Source organism: Molossus molossus, unplaced genomic scaffold (genome assembly GCF_014108415.1).
Source record: "Molossus molossus isolate mMolMol1 unplaced genomic scaffold, mMolMol1.p scaffold_m16_p_21, whole genome shotgun sequence".
Lineage (NCBI taxonomy): Eukaryota > Metazoa > Chordata > Mammalia > Chiroptera > Molossidae > Molossus > Molossus molossus.
In genome coordinates, this window is record NW_023425357.1 from 32,690,705 (window position 1) to 32,716,036 (window position 25,332).

The 25,332-nt window shown below is 39.0% G+C and overlaps 1 protein-coding gene across 1 annotated transcript in view; it reads right to left on the minus strand.

Annotated features, from left to right (window-relative positions):
* Nucleotides 1-25,332, minus strand: part of PMFBP1 (polyamine modulated factor 1 binding protein 1) — a 51,211-nt gene that overhangs the window by 18,938 nt on the left and 6,941 nt on the right. The window contains exons 3-6 of the mRNA XM_036276062.1: nucleotides 13,791-14,033; nucleotides 7,822-8,043; nucleotides 2,241-2,411; nucleotides 1,135-1,245 (exon numbers count right to left, since the gene is read on the minus strand). Coding sequence (XP_036131955.1) covers nucleotides 1,135-1,245; nucleotides 2,241-2,411; nucleotides 7,822-8,043; nucleotides 13,791-14,033 — 747 coding nt within the window. The remainder of the gene's footprint in view (nucleotides 1-1,134; nucleotides 1,246-2,240; nucleotides 2,412-7,821; nucleotides 8,044-13,790; nucleotides 14,034-25,332) is intronic.

Sequence of the window (25,332 nt, forward strand, 5' to 3'; positions counted from 1 at the left end):
CTCCCACTCCCTTCCTCTTTTTCTAAAATCAATCAATAAAAATAAATAAATAAATAAATAAAATGGAGTGGTAAAAGAGGAATTAATGTTTAGTGGATGTGGAGTTTCAGTTTTGCAAGATGAAAAACTTCTAGAGATTTGCTGCACACCAATGTTAATATACTTTATTTACATGGGTGAACTGTACACTCAGAAGTAGTTAAGATAGTGAATTTAATGCCATGTGTTTATTATCACTATAAAAAAATGAAAGAGTAAGGGAGAAATAAAGACATTTTTCAGACAAAAATAAAAAAAGGAATGTGATGAGATCTTGCTATAGGTCAGGATGTGAATAACATGGAACTGACCTTTAAAATAAATATTGACAGATGTCCAAGGAAGAAACTCCAAAGTTCAATTTTGATTCCTCATTCATTCATTCATTCATTCATTCAAACTTTCTGGGATCAGAAAGTCCTGAAAAGAGAAGAGTTTCTGCCCCCCACTGGAGGACCCCTTGGAGAGCTTCCAGGCGTCGCTGACGCTCTCTGCCCCCCTCCCGTCTCAGCATCAGCAGCCGGCCTCGCGTGCTCACAGCATGGCCTCAAGCGGCCGTCCTTGCCTTGCACCTCAAGGTCAGGCATGATCACCTAGGAGGGGACCTAAGCCAGTTTTTACTATTGGTCAAATCTTGCTATTTGTTTACATGGTTTAAATTCTTATTTATTATGAGAATCGACTTTTGAGATGCCTTTGAATATTGAAAACATCAAGTTTTCAAAAAGGGAGTGAATTTGAATTAATGATCCTCACTAAATTTGTTACTTTTCAACTCCAACCAGAAACCAGAAGGCTGCCATGGTCCTTCTGAATCTAGCAAGCCAACAGGAGTCTCTCTCTCGTTAGGGTGTACTGTTGGAAGTGTGTTAAGAGACAGGTGCCCTTCCAAAATTCAATTCCAAAATCTAATGCTGGCAGACACACTTGCTGGATGTGGCAGTATCCATATGGCAGGGCCAACCAAGGTCACACAAATATAACATAAAATATAAAATCCAATATAACATAAAAATTAAAAATAAGCAGGAAAACCCAGAACCAAACCCATATTGGCAGGATCCACCAGACACAAATAAGCAAAAGTTCTCCCACCTTTTTGATGTCTTCACAATCTTCTGAGGAGCTAGGAGGATGTCGGTGGGTGGCGGTATAAGAAGCAAAGTCTGCTTGTAATTTTATCAAAGCCTCTTCACGCTCTAGAACCTGCAAATGAGCGCAGGTCAGTTATGCTGCATGATGATGTATGGTGTTTATTACTACTACTCCTTTAGCGGGATGTTCCTTTTACCAGCCTGTTTGTTGTAACTTTATATAATTCATCATGCACTTCCTGTGGGGTTGGTATGGGGAAGGAATTATGTTCTCAATCTTACATCAAGGTTCATCAAGGCATAGACAGTGATTTGTCTTGAGTTTGTCAGTGGACACATTTTGGACTCCCTGCTGAACCTCTGTGTGGTCCAGTTTGTTAGGCAGATGAAGGTTCTTTGGATGTAGTGAAATTAGGAAAGATGCACTTAATCTATCAGAAGATGAGGTTCGAAGTTCAAGAATTAAAGAAGGAAGTTTTTTTTTATGGAATGGGTAAATGTGTATGTACCTTCTTTTAAAAAAAAAAAAAACATACCATTTTTGTACTTGCTTGTTGGGAATAATTCAAACAGAACCCAAGCATTGATAATAAGTGAAAATTTCCTCTCCATTTATTTTTCCCTCTTCATTTCCCCTAAGGGGGAAGGGGCATTATTAGCAATTTCCAGTATATATTTCTATATCACAATCAAAGACATTGTAAAACAAAAGTGGAACTATACATAAGATTCTGCAATTTATTCTCAACAATATATTACAAGCATTCTTTCATGTCGTCCTTATAGATCTGCTTAATCCATTTTCTTGGCTATGTGTTATTTCATAATATGGATATCTCTTTAACAATTTCTCAGTCTCTTTAATTATTTTCCTATTGACAGGCAGTTAGGTTGCTGTGTGAAAGATTTTATGTCTCTTGACAATCAACTTAATGTGGGTTGGGAGAATGCATACTGTGGAGAACATGAAGAAAAGGTGGAGACAAGTTTATTTAAGACATTTGAGGGGTCTTGGTGAGAGAGATTACTTTAGGTGACTCTCTATCCCTTCTTTCGTCATGGCTTTATTTTGGGTCTCAGAAAAGTGTTCTAAAAGAAGGTACTTACCAAAGCATTACTGCAGGCTAGCTTATTTCGAAGTTCCTGGATTAGATCATCCTGTTCAGACACCTTTTGCCAGACTTCAGACAGTCGTTTCAGGGTCTCCTGATGCTCTTGAATCATGCAGGGAGACGTGTATACACGCACCTTTGAATGATCACCCTTGTTCTCGGGTTCCTGAGGTATTTAAAAATAATGGGTGGTTTTGTTCATAATTTTTGAGGTAAGAATGCTGTGAGCATGAAAAAAATCTCTAGACCTATATTCTAAAGGTTTATGTTCATATATGTGAATCATAACTTTTTTTAACAAAAGAAAAATTAACAAGTGTATAAACATGGTATAAAGTTCAAACCATTCAGGAGAGAATACACTGAAAAGTCAGTCTTACTCCATGTTGACCTTCTAGGACTTAGGTCCTCCTCCATCACAGTCCCTGATACCAGTGTTTTGGGTATCTTTTCAGAAATTTTTATGCATGTATGTATATATATATAATCCCTTAATTTTATGCCTACACAAATGAAAGTCTTCTACACACTATTGTAAATTGTGTTTTCACTTGACAATTTATGTAGGGTATTTTCCATTTTGTTACTTGTAGATCTACTTTTAAAATTAATTTCAAATTGCCAAGTAATACATGTATAGACTATCTTTCTAAAACATTGTAACATTACAATTTTTCTTTGATCACTGCCCACCTCCTCTAACCCCATACTCACTGCCTTCTCCAGAGACGGCCATTGGTGCATAGCTTTCTAGACCTTTATCTATAGATTTACAAACATATAAGAGCCTGTAGAATGCAGATATTATGTTGTCTTTTTAAAACATAAAAATATATATTTTTTCACTTAACAAGATGTCTTGAAATTTATCGTGTTATTTCATGTGCCTTTATTTTGTTCTTTTAAATTCCTTTTAAATGTGTTTATCCAGTCTCCTACTGATGAGAATATAGGTTGTTTTCAAGTTATTTTCCTAAAACGAATCTGACTACTTTTGCCTATAAGTCTTTGAGTACCTTTCCTGGTACATGTGCAGATGAAATTCATAGAAGTGGGACTGCTAGGACATATTTAACACTTTGATAGATATTAAACACTTGCTCTTCAAAGAAATTGTATTGATTGATATTCTCATCAATATGAGTATGCCTGTTTTCCTAGAATCATTTTTAAAACGTATTTTCTTACATCATCTGAAATCATACATGAAGGACACTTCGTGCTCATTGGTCTGTACTAATAATAGGATGAAATGAGGCAAATAATTTTAAAAAAGAGCAGAGTTCTAGTTCACATGGTATATCATTTCCCCATAAACTTATTGCCCTAACTGGGCTTTTTTAGGCAATGTTAGAAATAGTTCATGTTCACTGAGCATGAAAGCTGCCCTTGAGCAAGCTGTAGGAGGGTTAGTTAGAAGTAAAAAATTGACCATGAATAACGTTTTTATAATTTAGTGTATAAGTTGGCAAAGGAATCAATAGAAAAGTTAAGAAACAGGAAGAAGCTATCTATAGGCTCCAATATTTCCTTAATACTATATAATTAAAAATAGAAATTAATTTAAAATGACCGAAGCAAAATTTCTTGAGATGTAGAAAAACATACACATTCAAATGCACATTTTGAAATGTACATCTTCAAATTCAAGGGATCAGTTAAGTGTTCAGAGGCTTAATGAAAAATAAATTAAAAAGCCCTGGGCCTAAAGTCCTCCAGAGTTCAAAGATAAAACAGGTAACTTACAAAAATTGACAAACAGATTGAGATCTACAAATTCATTTTTAACACTGCATGGTATAAGACAATGCAGTAAAGCTTCAAAGTTTCAAAGCAGATGCTAAAATACAATGCTAACTTTTTGAATTTTCTTCTTTTAATCCTATCCCTTTATTTTTATTATTTTATTTAATTAATTATTTTATTTTTTTATCCTCACCTGAGGACATTTTTCCATTTTTTGTTCAGACAGAGTGGGAGGAAGAGAGAGGAAGAGAGAGAGAGAGAGAGAGAGAGAGAGATCGACGTGAAAGGGACACATCGAGTGGCTGCCACCCACACAACCCAACCAGGACTGGGGACAAACTGCAACCGAGGTACGAGCCCTTAGTGGGAACTGAACCCAGGTCTCTCTGGACTGCAGGCCAATGCTCTAACTGCTGAGTCAAACCAGTCAGGGCAATCCTATCCCTTTATTGAACTGCAAATAAAAAATTACACACTGAAAAAAACAAAGTCAGGTGCTTTTGAAAGTTTTTATTCCCAGCCAAACTAGCATTCAAGAACGATGGCAAAATAAATCTTACTCAGACATGGAAATATTGAGAATTTTTACCACCCACAATTCTTTCTGAAAGAATTCACAGGAATTATTACAATACAAGGAAAAGTACAAAAATGCAGAAGAGGTGGAATATACTGCTGAGTGATGAGTAAAAGTTGGTTTTATTGGTCATCTCAAACAAATATACATTTTATATGTTATATAAACAGTTCCAGAGATTTAAAAAAGAAAAGCTTTCCAACTCATTCATAGTAGGGTAGCATAATCCAGACTCCAATGAGATGAGAACACAAAAATTTAAACCATCAAACTAATCTTGTTTCTGAAAATAAATGCAAAAAATAAAATTTTAACAAATTTAGTAGAGTGTTTGATTATAATATAATGGTATATTATTATGAAAATAATAATATGTCATAATCAAGTAGGATTTATTCCAGAAACATAAAGATTGTTCTATAAATGAAAATCTATTAGTGTAATCCCCTTCCTTAAAGGAAAAAACTATGATTACCTTGATAGATGCTAACAAAAACTTCTGATTAAATTCAACATTCATTCCTGATAAAAATTCTTGTATAGACAGTCACACCTTCAACTTGAAAAAGAATATTAACAAGCAGCCAAGCACAGACATTATATTTAATGGTGAAAAAGTAGAAATATTTAATTTAAAATAAGGAGCAAATCAAGGATGCTACAACTTTATACTGTTCTGGAGGTGCTGGTCAGTAAAGTAAGATGACAAATATGTTGTACAAATGTTGAAAAGAAAAGCAATTTGGGAAAATCCGAGTCAGTCAACTGAAAAATCTGATAAGTAGCACTCAATAAGGTGGGAGGATAAGAGTTTTCCTCTATATCAGTAATAATTAAATTAAGTATATAAAAGATCTCATTCATAAAACCAATAAAACTATAATATATCTAGAAATAAACTTAGTAAGAAATATGTGAGCTACATAAATAAAAGTGTAAAATCTTTCTGAAGGACACACAAGAAAACTTGAATATAAGTAGAAGCATATCATGTTCTATAGATTATGCTTATTTTCCCCAAATTAATATATAATTTGAAATGAAGTCAACATAAATCTAGATTTTACAAAGAAAAGATGTACAAAAATGGCCAAGAAATATTTGAAAGTAAAAAACAGAGAAGGAGGACCTGCCCTAAAAGCAGCTATCAAAACATAACATCATTTTTTGTCACTAAATAACTTTTACCCAGTGTAGGAACTGGCAAGAGATAAAAAAAATATATATAGTGTCTAGAAAGAGTCATGGGTATAGAAGACCTGGTGCATATATTGAGTTGGCACTTCAAATCAGTAGAAAAAGGGTGGGCTGTTTAATAAGTAGAGTTAGGACAACGAGATCCATTTTGATAAACATAAAATTATAGCCTTATCTCATTATGTACACATAAAATATAAATAAATAAGTTTTCCATGTGGACTAAAGATAAAACCATAAAAATACGAAGTTATAAAAGTGCTAAAAGAAAATATAAGACAATCTTTTGTAAACTTGGAGGTAGAGAAGACCTTCCTAAAGTAAGACATAAAACCTTGAATCTATAAAGGAGGATTGAGAGTTTCAATACCATAAAAATTAAAATGTCTGTGTGGTGAAAAATACCATTAATAAAATGAAAAGCTACTAACTGGGAGAAAATATTTTTAATACATGTAATAAAGCATCATTACCTATAATATATTAAGAAGTTCCTATAAATCAATAATAAAAAAAAGAGGACTAACAACCCAATAAAAACAGGTTAAGGATTTAAACAAGTAATTTATAAAACAGAAATCTACATGAACAGTGCTCGGTACTTCATAGTGTGGTGGCCACTGTGATGTAGCTTGCAAATTGTTCAGCAATGAAGGAGTTACTCCTTTAGCTCCTGGGCTGCTGCCCTAAGACAGCCTTCAGCTGTCAGCCCTACTTGGGGATCACCTGTGCAGAAGAAAACGTTTTCCCAAGGTCATGCCTCTCTCTAGGACAGCTCACATCCAATAACTGATCAACATGGAGGTAAAAAGGCTAGCTCCCTTCTCCCCAATTTAGGACCACTCTGAAGATCTATCTAGCCCCAGAACTTCCCATGGAGTTGGTGGAGGCTTTGTTGGGACTGCATCATAGCTCATCTTTTCCCTCTGCCCAACACTGCTTTTGTTCACTTTATTTCACAGGTGTTGGTAACCTTTCTCTAAAAATTTCCTGCATGCTAATCTGTCTCAGAGTCTGCTTTCTGGAGAAGTTAATCCACAACAATTAGAATGAAAGGAAATAAAAATTGTAATGAGAAAACCTTTTTTTTCCCCCCCATCCATCAGTTTAGCACAACTTAAAAACATTAAAAAAAATATACAGAGTATGGGGAAATAAACTCCCTCAATTATTATTGGTAAAACTGGTAGAACCTTTTTGGTATGCAATTTATAAGTATCTTTAAACATTAAAAATAAGTATATCCTTTGGTCCGGCAATCCTACTTCAGGAAATTACCCCACAGAAATGAGGATGTTCCTTATAGTTTATTTGTAACAGAAAACAGGTCAATAGATAGTATAGTCATACTACAGAATACAAAGTAGTAATTAAAAGAAATTAAGATACATTTAAAAAGCAAGTTGTAGAGTCACATTTATAAAATGACCCATTTATGTAAAAAGAAAATCGTAAGGATTTATATATGTAACTGTATAGCAAAAGGCTGGGGAAGATTTCCAACACATTTTTCAAGTGATTGCCTAGGGGGAGAGAGGGGTGGAGGAGGCTGAAGGTGAACTTTCACATTTAATTTCCATATTTCTGTCTAGAGAGCTTACATCGTTGTGTTACTTGTCTAATTAAAAAAGCAACAGAAAAATAAATACAAATTCAGGTATTGTGGCTCTACTTCCCCATGTTGTGTGGATTTCTTCTCCTGCTTGATCTCAAAGTCATGATTTGCACGAGTCCTGTGACCTAGAAGAGCCCTTCACCAGACCCTCATGAGAACATGGCAGATTTCAGAACTCATTTGGTAATCCACTTTCTGCCTTATTTGAAGTGGTGCCTTTTTATATTGATTAAGGGCCTCAAAATTCCTAAGTAACAGTCTTAAAGGGGATGTGAAGGCTGGACGTTCAAAGCTGAGGGCTACACAATTCAAGGGAAGGTCTGACATCTGGTTGAAGGTCTGGGTTTCTGGTGGAGGAGGCTGGGACTGTTACAGGGGACCACCTGGGAGCTTGTCCGCTTGCTGGAGCTCCTGGTTTGAGAGTCTTAGTTTAAGTCCTACCTGACTGACAATCCCGTTGAGCTCCCCCTCCAGCATCTTCACTTGACACTCCAGTAGCTCAATGTTGCTTAGGGAAGTCTGGTATTTATCCCTGTAGAGGTTTAAACTTCTTTCTAGGGAGACGATCTTGTCCCCAGCCAAGGCGAGTTTCTCCTGTGCCAAATGGAGCTTCTCCCCTGTGTTCCCATTATGAGTTCCAATTTCCTCCTCATAGAGAATCACCTGTTGGTATAGGAATGAAACCACACTGAACCCATAGAAGCATCTAATGGTGGAAAAAATATGGTTATAAGACCACGCAGAGGAGTCTTATATTGTAACTCATCTTAAGAAACACAGATACACAAAACAGGCCCAGTACAGATCTAAAAGCTACAATATATAACATCAGAATGCTAATGATTAGAAATAAAAAAGGTTGTCCTATTTAGATGGTAAGCTTCTTAAAGACAGGGACCATATTTATTTCCCATTTTGCCTGGCATGTAGTAAGAACTCCATAAAGACTTGTTAGTTGATTAATAGGAAGCAATTTGTATAGCCCCATTTTTCAAAGGTCTTGAAACGCTAGTATTCTTTCTTTCCTAGATATTCTCTAGAGGTCTAATTTAGAAAATGTAGAGCACTTTGTGCATGCAAGTCCATGTCAGCAAAGTTCCCTAGAGATAGTGAGGGAACATGACCCGAGGTTCCTCTGGGATTTGTACAATCCTTATTTAGATTTCTTTTCTTCCTAATTAATTAATTAGCCAACCAACTGACATATTTATTGACGGCTCATGAACAATGTCTTGGGTACTGAGGGGATACATACCTGTACAACATAGTGTCCTCATTCAGAGTCTATAAACTGACAATTTTGGGGAGAGATGACTTAAAATGAGCAAACAACTACATAGTGGAGAGTGCTAAATTGTACGGCTCAAGTTCCACTTATGGAAGGAGTTAAGAGCAGAAGAGTCATCAAGGAAGGCTTAACTTTGGTTCAAGTAGTTCACTGTAGAATTCAAATAGAACATACTATATTAGTCTAAGCTAATTATACTTGCTGCCTGCCTTTTCAGATTCTTCTTAGGAAAGGGTCATTTAGTGTGAGGTGTTCATTAGGTAAGGAGAAAGAGGAAAGGAATATTTTATATTCAAATGTTTATAACAGAAGCTGTCAGTGGCGGGCTCATCTCCCTTGGCACTCACCAGTCCTTTGCATGCTAGATTCATTTCAACCTCTAGAATCTTCAGCTCTTTGTTTAAGAGATGTTCTGGTCCCAGGAGCCCATGCAAGCAGAGGAGCAAGATAAGGCAGATTACAAGTACTGGGGAGTGAACACTCTCAGCGCAGTCCTCAACCAATGACTGCGGCATCTTCTACCCCATCTCCCAGAATTCTCCAGGGACTGAACACCAGTTGTCTACAACAGCGATCTTAATAGTTTTTCTTTATGGGCTTCCTGCCCTTCTTTGACTTACTTCCCTACACTCTCCCCATGCTTCCTAGGATCACCTCCTGAATTAACTACTTATATTCATCTCCTTATCTTAAGGTCTGCTACTGGGAAACCCAACCTTAGACAGAAGCTTGATGCTTCTGTATAATAAAGTATTGAGGGAATTTGGCACAATGCCTGAAGTAATTTTTCTAATGCTTTCCTGGTTTGGGATCGGAATCAGTGACTGCTACTGCTACTTGCCGAATCAATTCTTTCCCTCCTCATTAGTAATAGAACCTTGACTTTGGGACAGCAGTGCACCTCACTAAAACAGCACACTTCCCAGGCTCCCTGGCTGTAGCCATGTGACTAACTCTGGCCACTGACATATAAATGAAACTGTGTGGGGCTTTTGAAGTGTCCTTAAAAGGGAGGAGTGTGCCTTTCTCTCCACAACCTCATCCTGATTATTTGGATCAAGGATGTGATGACTGGAGCTTCAGCAGCCACCTGGAAAATGGAAGCCTTTAGCTGATGATGGTGGAGCTAAAAGATAGGACCCTAGGGACCCGGTGACACTTGCAGTTACCACAACATCCCTAGGTCTTCTCTTATATCATAGAAATAAACTATCTTATTTCAGCACCATTACTTGGAGGTTTTCTGTTATACACAACCAAATAATTCAGGGTCACTTTATCCAGGCTGGACTTCTGTTTAAATTATAGTGAGTTTTAACAACAGTCCCGAGTTAGCTTTATTAAACCATGATTCATGCTCACCAGCTTTGTCCTAGATTATATTTTGTAGGGTAATCTGCTCCTTTCCCACCCAACCCCTTTTAACAAATTCTGATTAGCCATAATATTCCCTTTTTAAACATTCTATGTTTTTTCAGGCTTCTCATAAAGCTCCTGGAGTTAGTTCATAAGCAACAACACACACACACACACACACACACACACACACACACACACACACACACAGAGTAACAGCATTATCCAAGACAGTCCTTGGAATTTTATCTCTAAAGGCAAAGGAAGAAATGCCAGGGGAGGCTGTCTGTCCCATCACTTAAAACTCATGGTTTTACTGCTGCAGGTTCTACCGTAGCCAGTGCTACCCAAGCTTAGGATCTACAGCTTTGATCTTTGTAATTTACTTGGGATTCCACAAAGATTCTCTCTCTGCTTTAAAAAATACAATCTGGGACATGAATAGAAATGAACATCCAGAATATAATTAAACTACGTCTAGATGGTCTCAAACTCCAGTCTAAAAAACTGACTGATCTGGTATTCTTTATATTTTTTTTCATTTTCATTTTTATTATTATTTTTTAAATCTTTATTGTTGGATGTAAAATGTATTACAGATGTCCCACATTTTTCCCCCATTGACGCCCTCCTCCCCCCTCCCGCCCCCCCTCCCACCTTTTCCCACACTATTGTCTGTGTCCATTGGTTATGCATATAAGTTCTTTGGTTTATTTCTTCCCACCCCCCAACCCCTTTCCCTTTGAGGTTTGTCAGTCTAGCAATGAATTTGTACTTCTTAATCCCTTCACCTTTTTCACCCATTCCTCCAACCCACCTCCCAACTGGCAACCAACAAAATATTCTCTGTATCTATGAGAATGTTTCTGTTCTACCTGTTCATTTTGTTTGTAGATTCCATTGTTGATAGCTATGTATTCATTGCCATTTTGTTTGTTCATACATTTTATCTTTTTCTTCAAAAAGACCCTTCATCATTTCATATAATAACGGTTTGGTAGTGATGAACTCCTTTAACTTTTTCTTGTTTGGGAAAGTTTTTATATGTCCATCGATTCTAAATGACAGCTTTGCAGGATAGAGTTATCTTGGTTGTAGGTTCTTGCTTTCCATCACTCTGAATATTTCTTGCCACTCCCTTCTGGCCTGCAAAGTTTCTTTTGAGAAATCAGCTGACTGCCTTATGGGAACTCCCTTGTAGGTAACTAGCTGCCTTTCTCTTGATGCTTTTAAGATTCTCTCTTTGGCCCTGGCCGGTTTGGCTCAGCGGTTAGAGCGTTGGCCTGCGGTCCGGAGAGACCCGGGTTCGGTTCCCGCTAAGGGCACATACTTTGGTTGCAGTTTGTCCCCGGCCCTGGTTGGTCGTGCGGGTGGCAGCCACTCGATGTGTCCCTTTCACGTCGATGTTTCTCTCTCTCTCCCTTCCTCTCTCTCCCTCCCACTGTATCTGTACAAAAGTTGGAAAAATGTCCTCGGGTGAGGATAAAAAAAAAAAAAAAGATTCTCTCTTTGTCTTGAATCTTTTGCATTTTGATGATGATGTGTCTTGGTGTGGGCTTCTTGGGGTTCATCTTGTTTGGGACTCTCTGTGCTTCCTGGACTTGTATGTCTGTTTCCTTCACCAAGTTAGGAAAGTTTTCTGCCATTATTGTTTCAAACAGGTTTTCGATTTCTTGTTCTCTCTCTTCTCCTTCCGGCACCCCCAAGATGCGAATGTTGGCACGCTTGAAGTTGTCCCAGAGGCTCCTTACACTATCCTCATTTTTTTGGATTCTTTTTTCTTTTTGCTGTTCTGATTGGGCGTTTTTTTGCTTCCTTATATTCCAAATCGATGGTTTGCTTCTTGGATTTACGTACTCTATTATTGAAGCTGTGTAAATTATTCTTTATTTCAGTTAATGCCTCCTTCAATTCTAACTGTGTATCCATGATTTCTAACTGGTCCTTTTTTATGCTCTTGAGGCCCTCCCTAAGTTCACTGAGGTTCTCACTAAGTTCACTGAGCATCCTTATAAGCAGTATTTTGAACTCAGTATCTGTTAGGTTGCTTATCTCCATTTCGCTTAGTTCTTTTTTTTTTTTATTTTTTTTTTTATTTTTTTTTTTATCCTCACCCGAGGATATTTTTCCATTTTTTGTACAGATAGAGTGGGAGGGAGAGAGAGGAAGGGAGAGAGAGAGAGAAACATCGACGTGAAGGGACACATCGAGTGGCTGCCACCCGCACGACCAACCAGGGCCGGGGACAAACTGCAACCGAGGTACGTGCCCTTAGCGGGAACCGAACCCGGGTCTCTCCGGACCGCAGGCTGACGCTCTAACCGCTGAGCCAAACTGGCCAGGGCTCGCTTAGTTCTTTTATTGGGGTTTTGTTCTGTTCTTTCATTTGAGACCTGTTTCTTTGTCTCCTCATTTTGGCTGCCTCCCTGTGTTTGTTTCAGTGTATTACTTAACGAGAGGTATGGGGCTCGCTGAGACCAGATGCTGCTAGTTTGGAAGAATTTAGGAAAAACCTGAAGCAGGATCCAAGACTGGCCAATCCTATGGTTAAGCAAGTGGCAACAGCTTGGGTGGGCTTGAAAGTTGGGTGGGGTGGGGTGGGGCGGGGCCTCAGGAAGTCACCAGGGCGGGGCTACCAGTGTGAGCCACGTTGCTGGAGTGTCAGATATGGCAACTGTCTGCCGCCCCCGGGAAGGGCTCACCAAAGGAACAAAGGACTCTGACAGCAGTTTTGTCCCCGAGAAAGCCCCCTCTCCAGCCCTCACTCCAGTGCCAAACAGCTCAGTTCTTCCCTGTATGTCTCTGGCGCCCCTGGAGCTGCCTCCCCTCCGAGCTTAGAGGGAGAGAGTCCGATAAGTCCGTGCGCGGGCCCTTTAAGGAGCTGCCTGGGGCTCCAGCCACTTCAGCTTCCCTGAGCCTCAGTTCCCGCTGGTTTTTCCAGCCAGAAGTTATGGGGACTTCTCTTCCTGGCACTGGAACCCTGAGCGGGGCACCTGGTGTGGGACGGGGACCCCTCAGTCCTCAGGAAGGACCTTCCCAGCCTCGGGAGCCTCCTGATTTTTATCCGCCACACTTGGGTGTGGGACCAGCCCCTCCGCTGCCGCCCCTCCTACCAGTCTGGATGTGGCTGCTGCTTTAATTTCGTAGTTGTAGGACTTCCATTCAGCTCGATTTCAGGCAGTTTTGAATGATGGTTGTTCTGTAGTTTAGTTGTAACTTTGATGTGGTTGTGGGAGGACGCGATACCGCGTTTACCTATGCCGCCATCTTGACCGGAAGTCCCCTGATCTGGTATTCTTAATGATAGATTCAGATTCACTGTCTGGTTGTCTTATCAACTGTGCCAGTGCCAGGAATTTATATATTATCAAAACTTGATTTTTCTAAAAATGGTTCATTTAATGGACCTTATGCCTTTTATATAACTTTCAGTGACTTAGAGTCTTTTGCATTTGAACTGCAATGGTAATAAAATGGAAACAATGGACCTTCATACACATCACACGCACACCTGTGCACACACACACACCACATATCCCACATGTATTAATACTGGAGCTCTCACCTAATTATGCCATTTTTTTTGTTTAGTTCCCTCTGCTCAGCTTCAAAAAGATCAAGAATTAAAGAGAGAAAGTTGATAAAACCCCCTCAAGATGTTGCGAAGCTCTCCTCTGAAAGTCCAATATTTGCTTTCTAGTAGTCTGGCCTGAGTTCTGCAGGTGCATGGGCATATAAGACATTTCCATAGTAATTCTATCCATACCTCATCTTCTTTCATTTTGCAGTGATGGTGAAGAAGAACCAGATCGGAAGTCTGCTTCTCCAGGACAGACTGATACTGCAGGAGGGAACAGTAAGAAGTCTGTAACTCCTCTGTGCGAAACTCCAGTTCTTGTTGAAGGGCCAGCAATTTTTTCTTGAGTTGTTGGAGTTGCCTCAGATGGCACTGTTTACTGGTCACAAAGGCCATCTGTGACTCCTCGAATGCTAATGCTTGCTTCTTATTCTGTGATTGAGATAAAATATACAGAAAAGGCTTTAGAGTATCACTAAGCATAGATTCATTCTTTGATTTTGTTATTTGTTCAACCGTTCACATCCATCTATCCATCCTTTTATCTTTTCATCTACAGAGCACTTATTAAACATTTCACTCTATTCACAATGAAACATCACTTTGTATTTCTACTCTATAAGAGGGATTTAAAAGAAGAAAAAAATCCATTGTTCTTTCTTACTGTTTAGATCTACCATTTCTCTTATTTAGATCAGAAGAAAAAACACACATAAAGAACCTAGAGAGTAGTATAAAGATATATGTGATAATATGCTTATGTCTTGTCTTCATGTATAAAGATAACACAATTGACCTGGAAGTTAATGGATTTATGGTCATGGGACTTGGACTAATGTCGATTATTAAAAATGCCCAGATAATCCTGGCTGGTTTGGCTCAGCGTTTAGAGCATTGGTCCGCGGACCAAAGAGTTCTGGGTTCAGTTCCCGCTAAGGGCACGTACCTCGGTTGCAGTTTGTCCCTGGCCCAGTTGGGGTTGTGGGTGGCGACCACTTGGTGTGTCTCTCTCACATCTATGTTTCTCTCTGTCTTCCTCCCTTTCTCCCTCCTGCTTTATCTGCAGATAAATGCAAAAATGTCCTCAGGTAAGGATTAAAAAAAAAAATCCCAGATAAAAGGTAAACTCTTGGGAAGGCTTTTGGGGAAACAGGTTTTCTGGATGGTGGAAAATAAGAGGCAGAGATATTGTTTAGGCATATCTGGCACTTACTCTGTCTCTTCCTCCTGACAGAAGATGTGGCCTTGCATATGTTGAGTGTGTGTGTGTGTGTGAGAGAGAGATCTCCCTGCTAATCCACAATTTACCTGAAATGCTGCTAGACTCATCCTACATTTTCATTCATTTACTCAATAAACTTATGTCAAACACCTTTCTTTGCATCAAGTATTTTGCTGGTAGAACACATCCCTGAGTTTAGTACAACTGGGGTCTTTGCACTGATGTGTCTATATTTTCTTTTTTTTTTTTTAATATTTTTTTTATTGATGTTTAGAGAGAAAAGAAGGGAGAGGGAGGGAGAAACATTGGTGTGAGATCGATTCATTGATTAGCTGCCTCCTGCACACCCTCTTAGGGATCAAGCCTGTAACCCTGACCGGAAAACAAACCAGCAACCTTTTGGTGCATGAGACGATACCCAATCCACTGAGCCACACTATCCAGGGCTGATGTGTCTATATTTTCTTGTCCAACATGCCTGATGACATGTAAAAAAGGTGGATGAAGAAGGTGGCCTGTGGGTATCTCTTAGCTCCTGTCTACTTATTATCCTCCTATTTATTCTTTAAAACCCTGTTCAAATCCTGCTTTCCTTCCTATTTTCCCTGCAAAGATGTCTTTGCATCGATACCATAGACTTTACTGGCATGTCTTTATTCTGGCATTTCACATTCTGCCTTACACTGTAGTGATCTCGGTGCGTTTCATATTTTCAGTAGATTATAAACTTCTGGAAGACAGGGGCCAGGTCTGCTCTTATAGGGCCTAGATTAGAGATTCATACACAGCTAGATATTGAAAGAGAGAAGGAAATAAAATAGAGAATGAGCACTCTCATTGGTTCCCAAGAATTTGAGCTTGTAGCTTTGGCCTCATTAATAGAGTACTTTCAGACATTAAAAAAATTAACTGTTTTTTTTAAACAGTTTTATTTAGGTATACTTTAGATATCACGAAATTCAACCATTACAAGTGGACAATTTAATGATTTATAGCAATACGGAGTTGTGTGATCATTATCACAATCTAATTTTAGAACATTTCCATCACCTCAAATAATTCCCTCATGCACATTTGTCACTCCTGTTCCTACCCTCAGCTCCAGACAACCACTAATCTGCTTTCTGCCTCTATGGATTTACCCTTTCCAGACATTTCATATAAATGGAATTGTATAAAATGTCATCTTTTGTGTCTGGCTTCTTTCACTTAGCATAATGTTTTTGAGGTTCATCCAGATGCTAGCAAGAAATCAGTATTCTGTTCTTTTTTTATTGCTGAATGGTACGAATATACCATATTTTGTTTATCTGTTTACTAGCTAACAAATATTGAATTGTTTTGGTTTTGGGCTATTATAAATAATGCTGCTATGAATATCAACATAGTAGCTGTTGTATGGATATTATTTTCATTTAATTACTTTGTTCAGCAAATATTATGGTGAACCTACTATGTGCTGAGCACTGTAGGTAATGGGGATACAGAAGTTTATCAAACATGCGGAATCTCTGCTTTCGTGGAGTTTGCATCTAAGGGAGGGGGAGAGAGAGTGAGAATCGAGCAGGTGAACCATGTAGTGCATTAAAAGGAAAAGGGCTATGGAGGAGAGTAAACAGGAGCGGGAGACGGGGAATGCCAGGATGGAGGCAATGGTAATTTTGAAGTAAGTATTTTCATGGAGGACCACATTGAGACAGAGACGGAGCCTGGTAGGAATCAACAGCAGGGACACTTCAGGGAGAAATGACAGCAAGTGGCAAGGCCCGGAGGTGAGAGGAGCCCCGTGGTGTGAGGAGTCACCTTGTTCTGGCCGGAGCAGAGAGGCTGAAGGGGAGAGTGGTGCCGGAGAGGTGAAAGGGGCGGGCGGTAGGCTCTCCAGGGCCACATACACCACTCTGAAGACTAACCTTTCCTTTCAGGGAGAGGAAGGACCTTTGGAGGGTACTGAGCGGAGGGGAATGACATGGCCTCCTTTAGATGTTACAAAGGACATGCTGGCTGTTCTATTGAAAGTCAACTATAGGGAGGCAGAATCAGGAAGACTAGCCAGGAGGCTACTGCAAGAATGTGGGCGAGAAAGGATGATGGCTTGGACCAAAGTAGTAGCAGTAGAAGGTGGGAGAAATGGCTGAATTCGAAATATGTTTTGAGAGTAGAGTCCGCAGGATTTGTTGCTGTATTAGCTGTGGGACTGTGGGAGATGATGGTTATGCAGGTAGGATGACTCCAAGGTTTTGGTCTGAGTAACTGGAGAAATGGAGTTTTGATGAGATTAATTAAGAGCTGGGATCCAGGAGAAAACCCTCTTTAGTGAGAGTGGACAGGGCAGCACAGATAAGGGAGGCTCAGTCCAGCTCAGAACCAGAAACTACAGCTGATTGTGTCAGTTCAATCTGTTTACTCTTTTTGGCTCTCCCAGAAGTTTATTTCATCCTTAATGCCTCAGAATAGAGAAGACAGACAAGAAAACGGACCACCGTGGTCTCCAGGCAAAAGAAATCCCAGGCAAAGACAAGCGGCACTCGGCCTGACTGTCTGAGATAGCAGGGGAAGTATGCCAAAGCTTCTTTCCGAAAGGAGCCAAACAAAACTGAAGTTTGTGTTTCCTTTGTGTAAGTATAATTTCCAGTATTTATATTAAATGTTTTCAGTTAAATGCTTTTGTTCTTTTCAAGATAATAATGTTGTTATTCTCACACCTTGTCTGTAAATGAGGTTCAGGGAGAAGGGACTCGGGAATAATGTGTATGTGTGTGTACACACACACATGCATGGGGCGGTTCTCAAAAGCCCAACTCCTGGGTCTGCATAGGTAAGCTGGGGGTGAAGAGCTACTTGGAAAGAGACATGGCAAGTACTTAATGCGGACAGAACTAAAACAAAGGAGTGAACATTCGGGGTAGGCGTAAGTCAGAATGGCTTATTTTAGTGAAGCAAATACCCAATGAAATCCTTACTAAAATTTGCCAAAATCCTGTTTCTCTTGGCTTTGTGGTAACATGATAGACCAACTAGGTGATGAGAATTCACTCATATCTCCTAGTACAGGGCAAACATAACACCTACCCTAATTTGTCTAGTTATAAACATCCAAACACAGCTCATATATGCAGAGCAACAAGAGTTTTCTTGGATGAGAATTTTAAATATTTGCACACTGTAGATGCCTATGAGTTCATAGGAATCAAATTTCAAAGACTTGGAGAAATGCCTAGACTTATTTGAGACCTATTAAATTTCTACTTATTTATCCTTAACTATTCAAAAGATTATTTTTTCTAATTCTAAATGAATAGAAAATGACATGCTATGGATTAAGCCTACATTTCACTTATCTGTGCCAAAGAGCAGTATCATAAAGGCATTAGTGCATTTCCTGTTGCTTTTTTGTCTTATTTTTTTTTAAAGTTTTCTTTCTAATAAAGACAGATATTTTATTACATTTTTCTTTGATCTTTAAACTGAGATCCGGAGAAAATGAGCAAGTTGGAAATTTATGGAAGTAAGGTTAATACTTAGAATGTCTACTGAGCGTTGGATGTGATTCTGAATGCCATGTGGCCCACCATGTTTCTCAGATAGATTTCTGTCCAGGCCTCAACTGTTTCAAAAGATGAAGAGCACTGGCCACCTGGAGGACTCTGTTCTCATATTTAGTCAACCTTTTAGCCCTACTTTTGGTCAATGAGAATATAGCTATTGCTCCCTCCTTGCCTATGTGGCCACCTGATCACAGAAGGAAATTAATTGGCCTAGCATGATTTGAAAAGTCACATTGGTTTCCACCCAGTACTCTGTGCTTTTCAAGTTGATGCTAATTGATTGATGTTAAGTTCTATATTTTCCCTGATATTGAAGTTAAGCTGACAGGTCTATAATTACCAAGATTGTCCTTTTTCCCTTTTTAAAAAGATGAGCACTTCATTTACCCTTTTTTAGCCTACAGGGACTTTCCTTATCCTCTTGAGTTCTCAAAAATAATCGCTAGGAGCTATGTAATAACTCTTGCCAATTCCTTAAGTACTCTTCTAAGTATGTCATAAGGCCCTGCTGATTTGCCTAAAGCTGGCTTTTCAAAATCCTTTTTAACCATTTATTCCCTATTCTACTTTTCACTGACTCTCTCTCTGTCTCAGGTTGATATTGCTCTGATAATAGATCTGCTGATATTTTTTTCTTCATTTAAGAGTAGAAAATCTCTTGTTTTTCCAGTCATTGTTATTAATTTTTTTCCCCCTTTCTTGAGGTGTTGAGATATTTCTTTTGTAACTCTAGTTTAGCCTTAGATCACTAGGTAGGTTTATCTGCTATATTTTATATCCTCTACAAATTGCATTTCTTATACTTTATTTTTTTAAATTTATTGATTTGAGAGACTGAGAGAGAGAGATAGATCTGTTGTTCCACTTTTTTATGCATTCATTGGTTGATTCTTATATGTGCCCTAACTGGGGATCGAACCTGTAACCTTGGCGTATGGGGACAACACTCTAACCAACTGACCTATTCAGCCAGGGTCTTATACTTTCTTGAATATAGAACTGTGTGTTTAAATTACATGCATTTCTTTTGGATGTATCTTTGTAGTTTAGACCTTCTTCTCATCAGTGATCCCTGCTTAAAAGAGATTCACTTGAAAAAAAAACCCCACTTATTTTGGAGAAGTGTCTCTTCAGGTCCTCTGCCAATTTTTTTTTTTAATCCTCACCCAAGGATTTTTTCCCCCTATTTATCTTCAGATAGAGTGTTGGGGGTGGGGGAGAGGGAGAGAGAGATATACATTGATGTGAGAGAGACACATCGACTGATTGCCTCCCACATGACTCCGACCAAGGTTGGGGATGAACCACAACTGAGGTACATGCCCTTAACCAGAATTGAACCCACGACTCTGGTCTGCGGGCCGATGCTCTTAATCACTGAACCAAACTGGCCAGGCTCTGCCCATTTTTTTTTTTTTTTTTCAGTTCTACTAAATTTTTAATTGGTTTGTTTGTCTTCCTTTTCTTGAGTTGTATGAGTACTTTATATACTTAGAAATTAACTCCGTATCATTGGCAAATGTGTTCTACCATACAGTGGGTTCCCTTTTCTTTTTTGTTAATTCTCACCTGAGGATATTTTTCCATTGATCTTTAGAGAGAGTGTAAAGGGGGAAGAGAGAGAAGAGAGAGAGAGAGAGAGAGAGAGAGAGAGAGACATTGATGAGAGAGAGACACATCCATTGTTCTGGTTGCCTCTAGAACAACACTGACCAGAGCAGGGATTGAACCTGCAGCCCAGGTATGTGCCCTTAACCAGAATGGAACCCGAGACCCTTCAGTCCACAGGCCAATGCTCTAACCACTGAGCAAAACTGGCCAGGGCTCCCTTTTCTTTTTGATGCTGATTTATTTTGCTATGCAGAAGTGTTTTAGTTTGATGTACGTAGTCCCATTTATTAGTTTTTTCCCTTTGTTTCTCTCTGCCCTAGGTGATGTATTGGTGAAAATCCTGAATAGACACTTCTCCAAAGAAGACATATAAATGGCCAAGAGACATATAAAAAAATGTTCAATGTCACTTATCATCAGAGACATGTAAATTAAAACAATATGAGATATCATTTCACACCTGTCAGAATGGCTGCCATCAACAAATCATCGAACAAGTGCTGGCAAGGATGTGGAGAAAAGGGGACTCTAGTACACTGCTGGTGGGAATGCAGATTGGTGCAGCCACTGTGGAAAACACTATGGTGTTACCTCAAAAAGTTAAAAATTGAATTGCCATTTGACCCAGTGATTCCACTTCTAGGAATATACCCTAAGAAGCCTGAAACACCAATCAAAAAAAATATATGTACCCCTATGTTCATAGCAGCACTATTTACAATAGCTAAGATCTGGAAACAGCCCAAGTGTCCATCAGTAGACGAGTGGATTAAAAAGCTGTGGTACATATACACAATGGAATACTATGCTGCTGCAAGAAAGAAAGATCTCTTGTCCTTTGAAATGGCATGGAGGGACCTGGAGAGTATTATACTAAGCGAAATAAGTCAGTTAGAGAAAGACAAGTATCACATGATCTCATTTATTTCTGGAATCTAATAAATAAAGTAAGCTGACGAACAAAATAGATACAGAAACATGGAATTAGGGAACAGACTGACAAACCTCAGAGGGAAATGGGTTGGGGAGTGGGAACAGATAAACCAAAGATCTTAACATGCGTATATGCATAACCAATGAACACAGACAACAGTGTGGTGAAGGTGTGTGTGTGTGGGGGCGGGGGGGTTGGAAGTGGGGAGGAGGGTGTCAATGGGGGGAAAAAGGAGGGACATCTGTAACACTTTCAATAATAAAGAAATTTAAAAAACTATATATTTTCAATCCTCACCTGAAGATATTTTTCTATTTATATTCAGATAGAGTGAGAGGGAGGGAGAGAGAGGGAGAGAAACAGAAATATTGACATGAGAGAGAGACATTGACTGGCTGCCTCCTGCATGACCCTGACCATGGCCAGGGACAAACCGCATCCGAGGTACATGCCCCTGACCGGAATCAAGCCTGTGACCATGGGCCGACGCTCTAACTAGTGAGCCAAACTGGCCAGGGCTAAAAAACTATTTCGAAATAATTTTAGATTTCTAGAAAATTGCAAAAGTAGTACAGGCATTTCTCATATACTCTTCATCCAGCCCAATGGTAACATTTTACATAACCATAGTACATTTGTCCAAATGAAGAAATTAACATTGGTAGATTACTATTATCTAAACTAATACTTTCTTTGGATTTAAGAGTTTTTCAAGTAATGTATTTTCTTCTGTTCCAGGCTCCAATCCCAGATCCCACATTGCATTTAGTATATGTACTTAAAACTTTTTTATTCCCAATGATTCAAAATGATATCGCTGTGTGATCTTTTTCACTGAGAGTCGATTAATTGTTACTAATTACTTTTATTTGCAGAAATCAAAGATCTTACAGAGTGTTATGCTAAAAATAATGTCCTCCATACATTTCAGAGATGAGTTGGACAATCTGAGCCCTTCTGAATATCAGGGTATTCTCCCCATGCCACCACCAGGACCAAAGAAGTCTGCAAAATTGTTCAAAGAGACCTTTCCTTTTCTGGTTTGATCATCACAGTGTCTCTGTTGTTCTTTTCTCCTTTCACGCTAATTGAGACACTCGTTTGATTCCTGGCCAGGGTAGGAACTAGAGTGAAGCAACTGACATGCAAATATCAAGGAGGCTCTCGCTCTCCTAGTCGTAGTCGGGAATCCAGTAAGTGAAGGGCTGGCACTTGAAGAGTGAATGCCCCTTAAACTCTTCACGCCAGGCACCTCACTTGCTTTACCTTAGCCCAGCTCTGTTCCTGGGTTTTGGAACACAGTATATTCTTGATTTATGAGGTTATGTCATTTTCTTTCCTCATCATCCACTCCCTGCCTGCTATGCCTTTAGTTACACATAACATCTGATGTAATATAACTGTGGTCCTGAACTATGACCTCCTGCTTTCTTGGGTTCCCACATTGTTCCCATATTACACTTCCTTGTAGAAGGCTGATCTTGCAGGGATTTTCTGAGTAGATGAGTATAAGTCCACACCTAATTGTGTATTTGTATGTGTAGTCTGCAACTGAAATTCTGCACTAAGTGCTAGGAAAAAAAAGAGCCGGTTTTAAAGCTTGTTCCAAGCTGTTAGACCTTCTGGGCAATTAGAATTATAAAATGTGACTTAATATCTTTCTCTTTCCAAGTTGCCAAGTATTTATAAGCCACAAGGCTTTCCCTGACTTGGGGAATTAATAAACGTGTGACAGCAATGGTGAAAATATTAGAAAACATTAATATTTAGAAAGAGGTAAATTATGATAATATTCTTCCTGAGATCCATTTAGGAAAACCAATGGGTTTTTCTATACAGCAATGCTCAGTAAGATAAGGTAGAATTGCTTTGTTGGTAGCATTTTTAGGGCATTAAAGAGAAATAATCTGTGGTTTTTATAGGGGGGTGGTAAATCCTGGGAGAATTCTAACAGACACCATTAAGAGAGACCAGATCCTTGACCACAAATGTTGACGAAGATGGTGGTTGCTTACACAGCAGCTAAGAAGCTAATGTGGGGTCCAGAACAGGTCTGTGCAACCAGCACCTGCTTTCTGGTGGCCAAGAACTCAAATTCCTAAAGAGTAAGAAATTCTTGGAAACCCAAAGTGTTCAGAGAGTGTTGGGAAAGTATTTTCCAGCTGGTCCCCTAGCCTGTGTGGATAAATTTAGAGACTGGTTTAAGGACTTAGTGCTAGAGTTTCCAAAAAGACAAAACCTCAGAGTGAAATGAGGTTGCTTCAGCTGATCAATTGCTTAGGTGACAGATAAGCACTAGTTCAAAGCCACAATCTCAAGAAAGGTGACGGTGCCAGGAAGTCTTTCTGTTCACACATGTGTAGGACAAGTGTTACTGAGTATCTTGGCTGAGACACCACCAGAAGCAAACCTTGTGACAAGGAACTGAGTGTCAAGTAGTAGTTTACATGGGAGATGATCTCAGGGAGTAGAGCAATAAAATAAGATAAGTAAGGGAAGGAAGTTGTAAAAGGGTGTGTTATCAAGCTAGTTACCACTGCGGGCATCTGATGCTGGGTTCCATTGAGGAGCTTGAGGACAAAGCAAAGAGAATGCCTGGAATTATTTATCTATTTTTCTTTTAATCCTCACCCGAGGACATTTTTCCATTTTTTATTCAGATAGAGCGGGAGGGAGAAAGAGAGAGAGAGAGAAACATCGATGTGAAAGGGACACATCGAGTGGCTACCACCCGCACGACCCAACCAGGGCTGGGGACAAACTGCAACCAAAGTACATTCCCTTAGCGGGAACCGAACCCAGGTCTCTCTGGACCGCAGGCCGACGCTCTAACCGCTGAGCCAAACCGGCCAGGGCTGGAATTATTTTTGACTGAGGGGCAAGGGAGATAGGTTTTTAAATCTACTATCTCGCCATCAGTCATTGATTGAGGGCTGCTGCTAGAGGCATTAACTTTTTCACACCCCAGCTCATCCTGTGATTGGGTTCTTGCATCAAGAAGAAAAGCTGCAGGCAGAGAGCTACAGGTGTGGCGATAAAGAGCACCTGCTAAAAAATAACAGTAACTTATTTCACAGAACTAGAACAAGTAGTTTAAATATTTATATGGAATCACAAAAGACCCTGAGTAGCCACAGCAATCTTGACATCGAAAAACAAAGTTGGAGCAATCATATTATCTGATATCAAACTATACTACAAGGCCATAGTAATCAAAATAGCATAATATCGGCATAAAAACAGACACATAGATCAATGGAACAGAATCAAGAGCTCAGAAATAAACCCATGCCTATATGATCAATTATTTTTTGACCAAAGGAGGCAAGAACATACAATAGAGCAAAGACAGTCTATTCAATAAATGGTATTGGGAAAATTGGATACATGCAAAACAAAAAAAGAAAACAAAACAACCAACCAACAATTAAACAAACTAACTAGATTACCTTCTTACATCACAAACAAGAATAAACTTAAATTGGAGTAAAGACTTAAATGTAAGACTCAAAACCATAAAAATCCTAGATGAAAAAAGGCAGTAAAATCTCAGATATTTCTCTCTCTCTCTCTTTTTTCCCCCTGAAATATCTACTTGGACAAGAGAAACAAAAGAAAAAATAATCAAATGAAACTATATCAAACTAAAAGGTTTTTATACAGGAAAGGAAACCATCAACAAAATGAAAACACAACTCCTGGATGCAGACAACAGTATGGTGATTACCAGAGGGAAAGGAGGGTAGCAAGGGAGGTGAAGAGGGTAAAGGGGGGATAAGTGGTGATGGAAGAAGACTTGACTTGGGGTGGTGAACACACAATACAATATACAGATGATGTATTATAGAATTGTATACCTGAAACCTATATAATTTTTATTAACCAACGTCACCCCAATAAATTCAGTAAAAATACAGTCCAAATATGGGAGAACATATTTGCCAATGATACATCTGATTAGGAGTTAATATCCAATATTTATAAAGAACTACTCAGCGCACACACACACACACACACACACACACAATACAATTAAAAAATGGGCAAAGAACCTGAATAGATACTTCTCCAAAGAGGACATAAAGATGGCCAAACGACATATGAAAAGATGCTCAACATCACTAATCATCAGAGAAATGAAAATTAAAACCACAATGAGATATCACCTCACACCTGTCAGAATGACTGTCATCAATAAATCAACAAACAAAAAGTGCCGGTGAAGATGTGGAGAAAAGGGGACCTTCGTGCAGTATTGGTGGGAATGCAGATTGGTTCAGTCACTGTGGACAACAGTATGGAGATTCCTCAAAAAATTAAAAATAAAACTGCTTTATGACCCAGTGATTCCATTTCTGGGTATATATCCAAACAAACCCAAAATATGAATTCAAAAAAATATATGTACCTCTACATTCA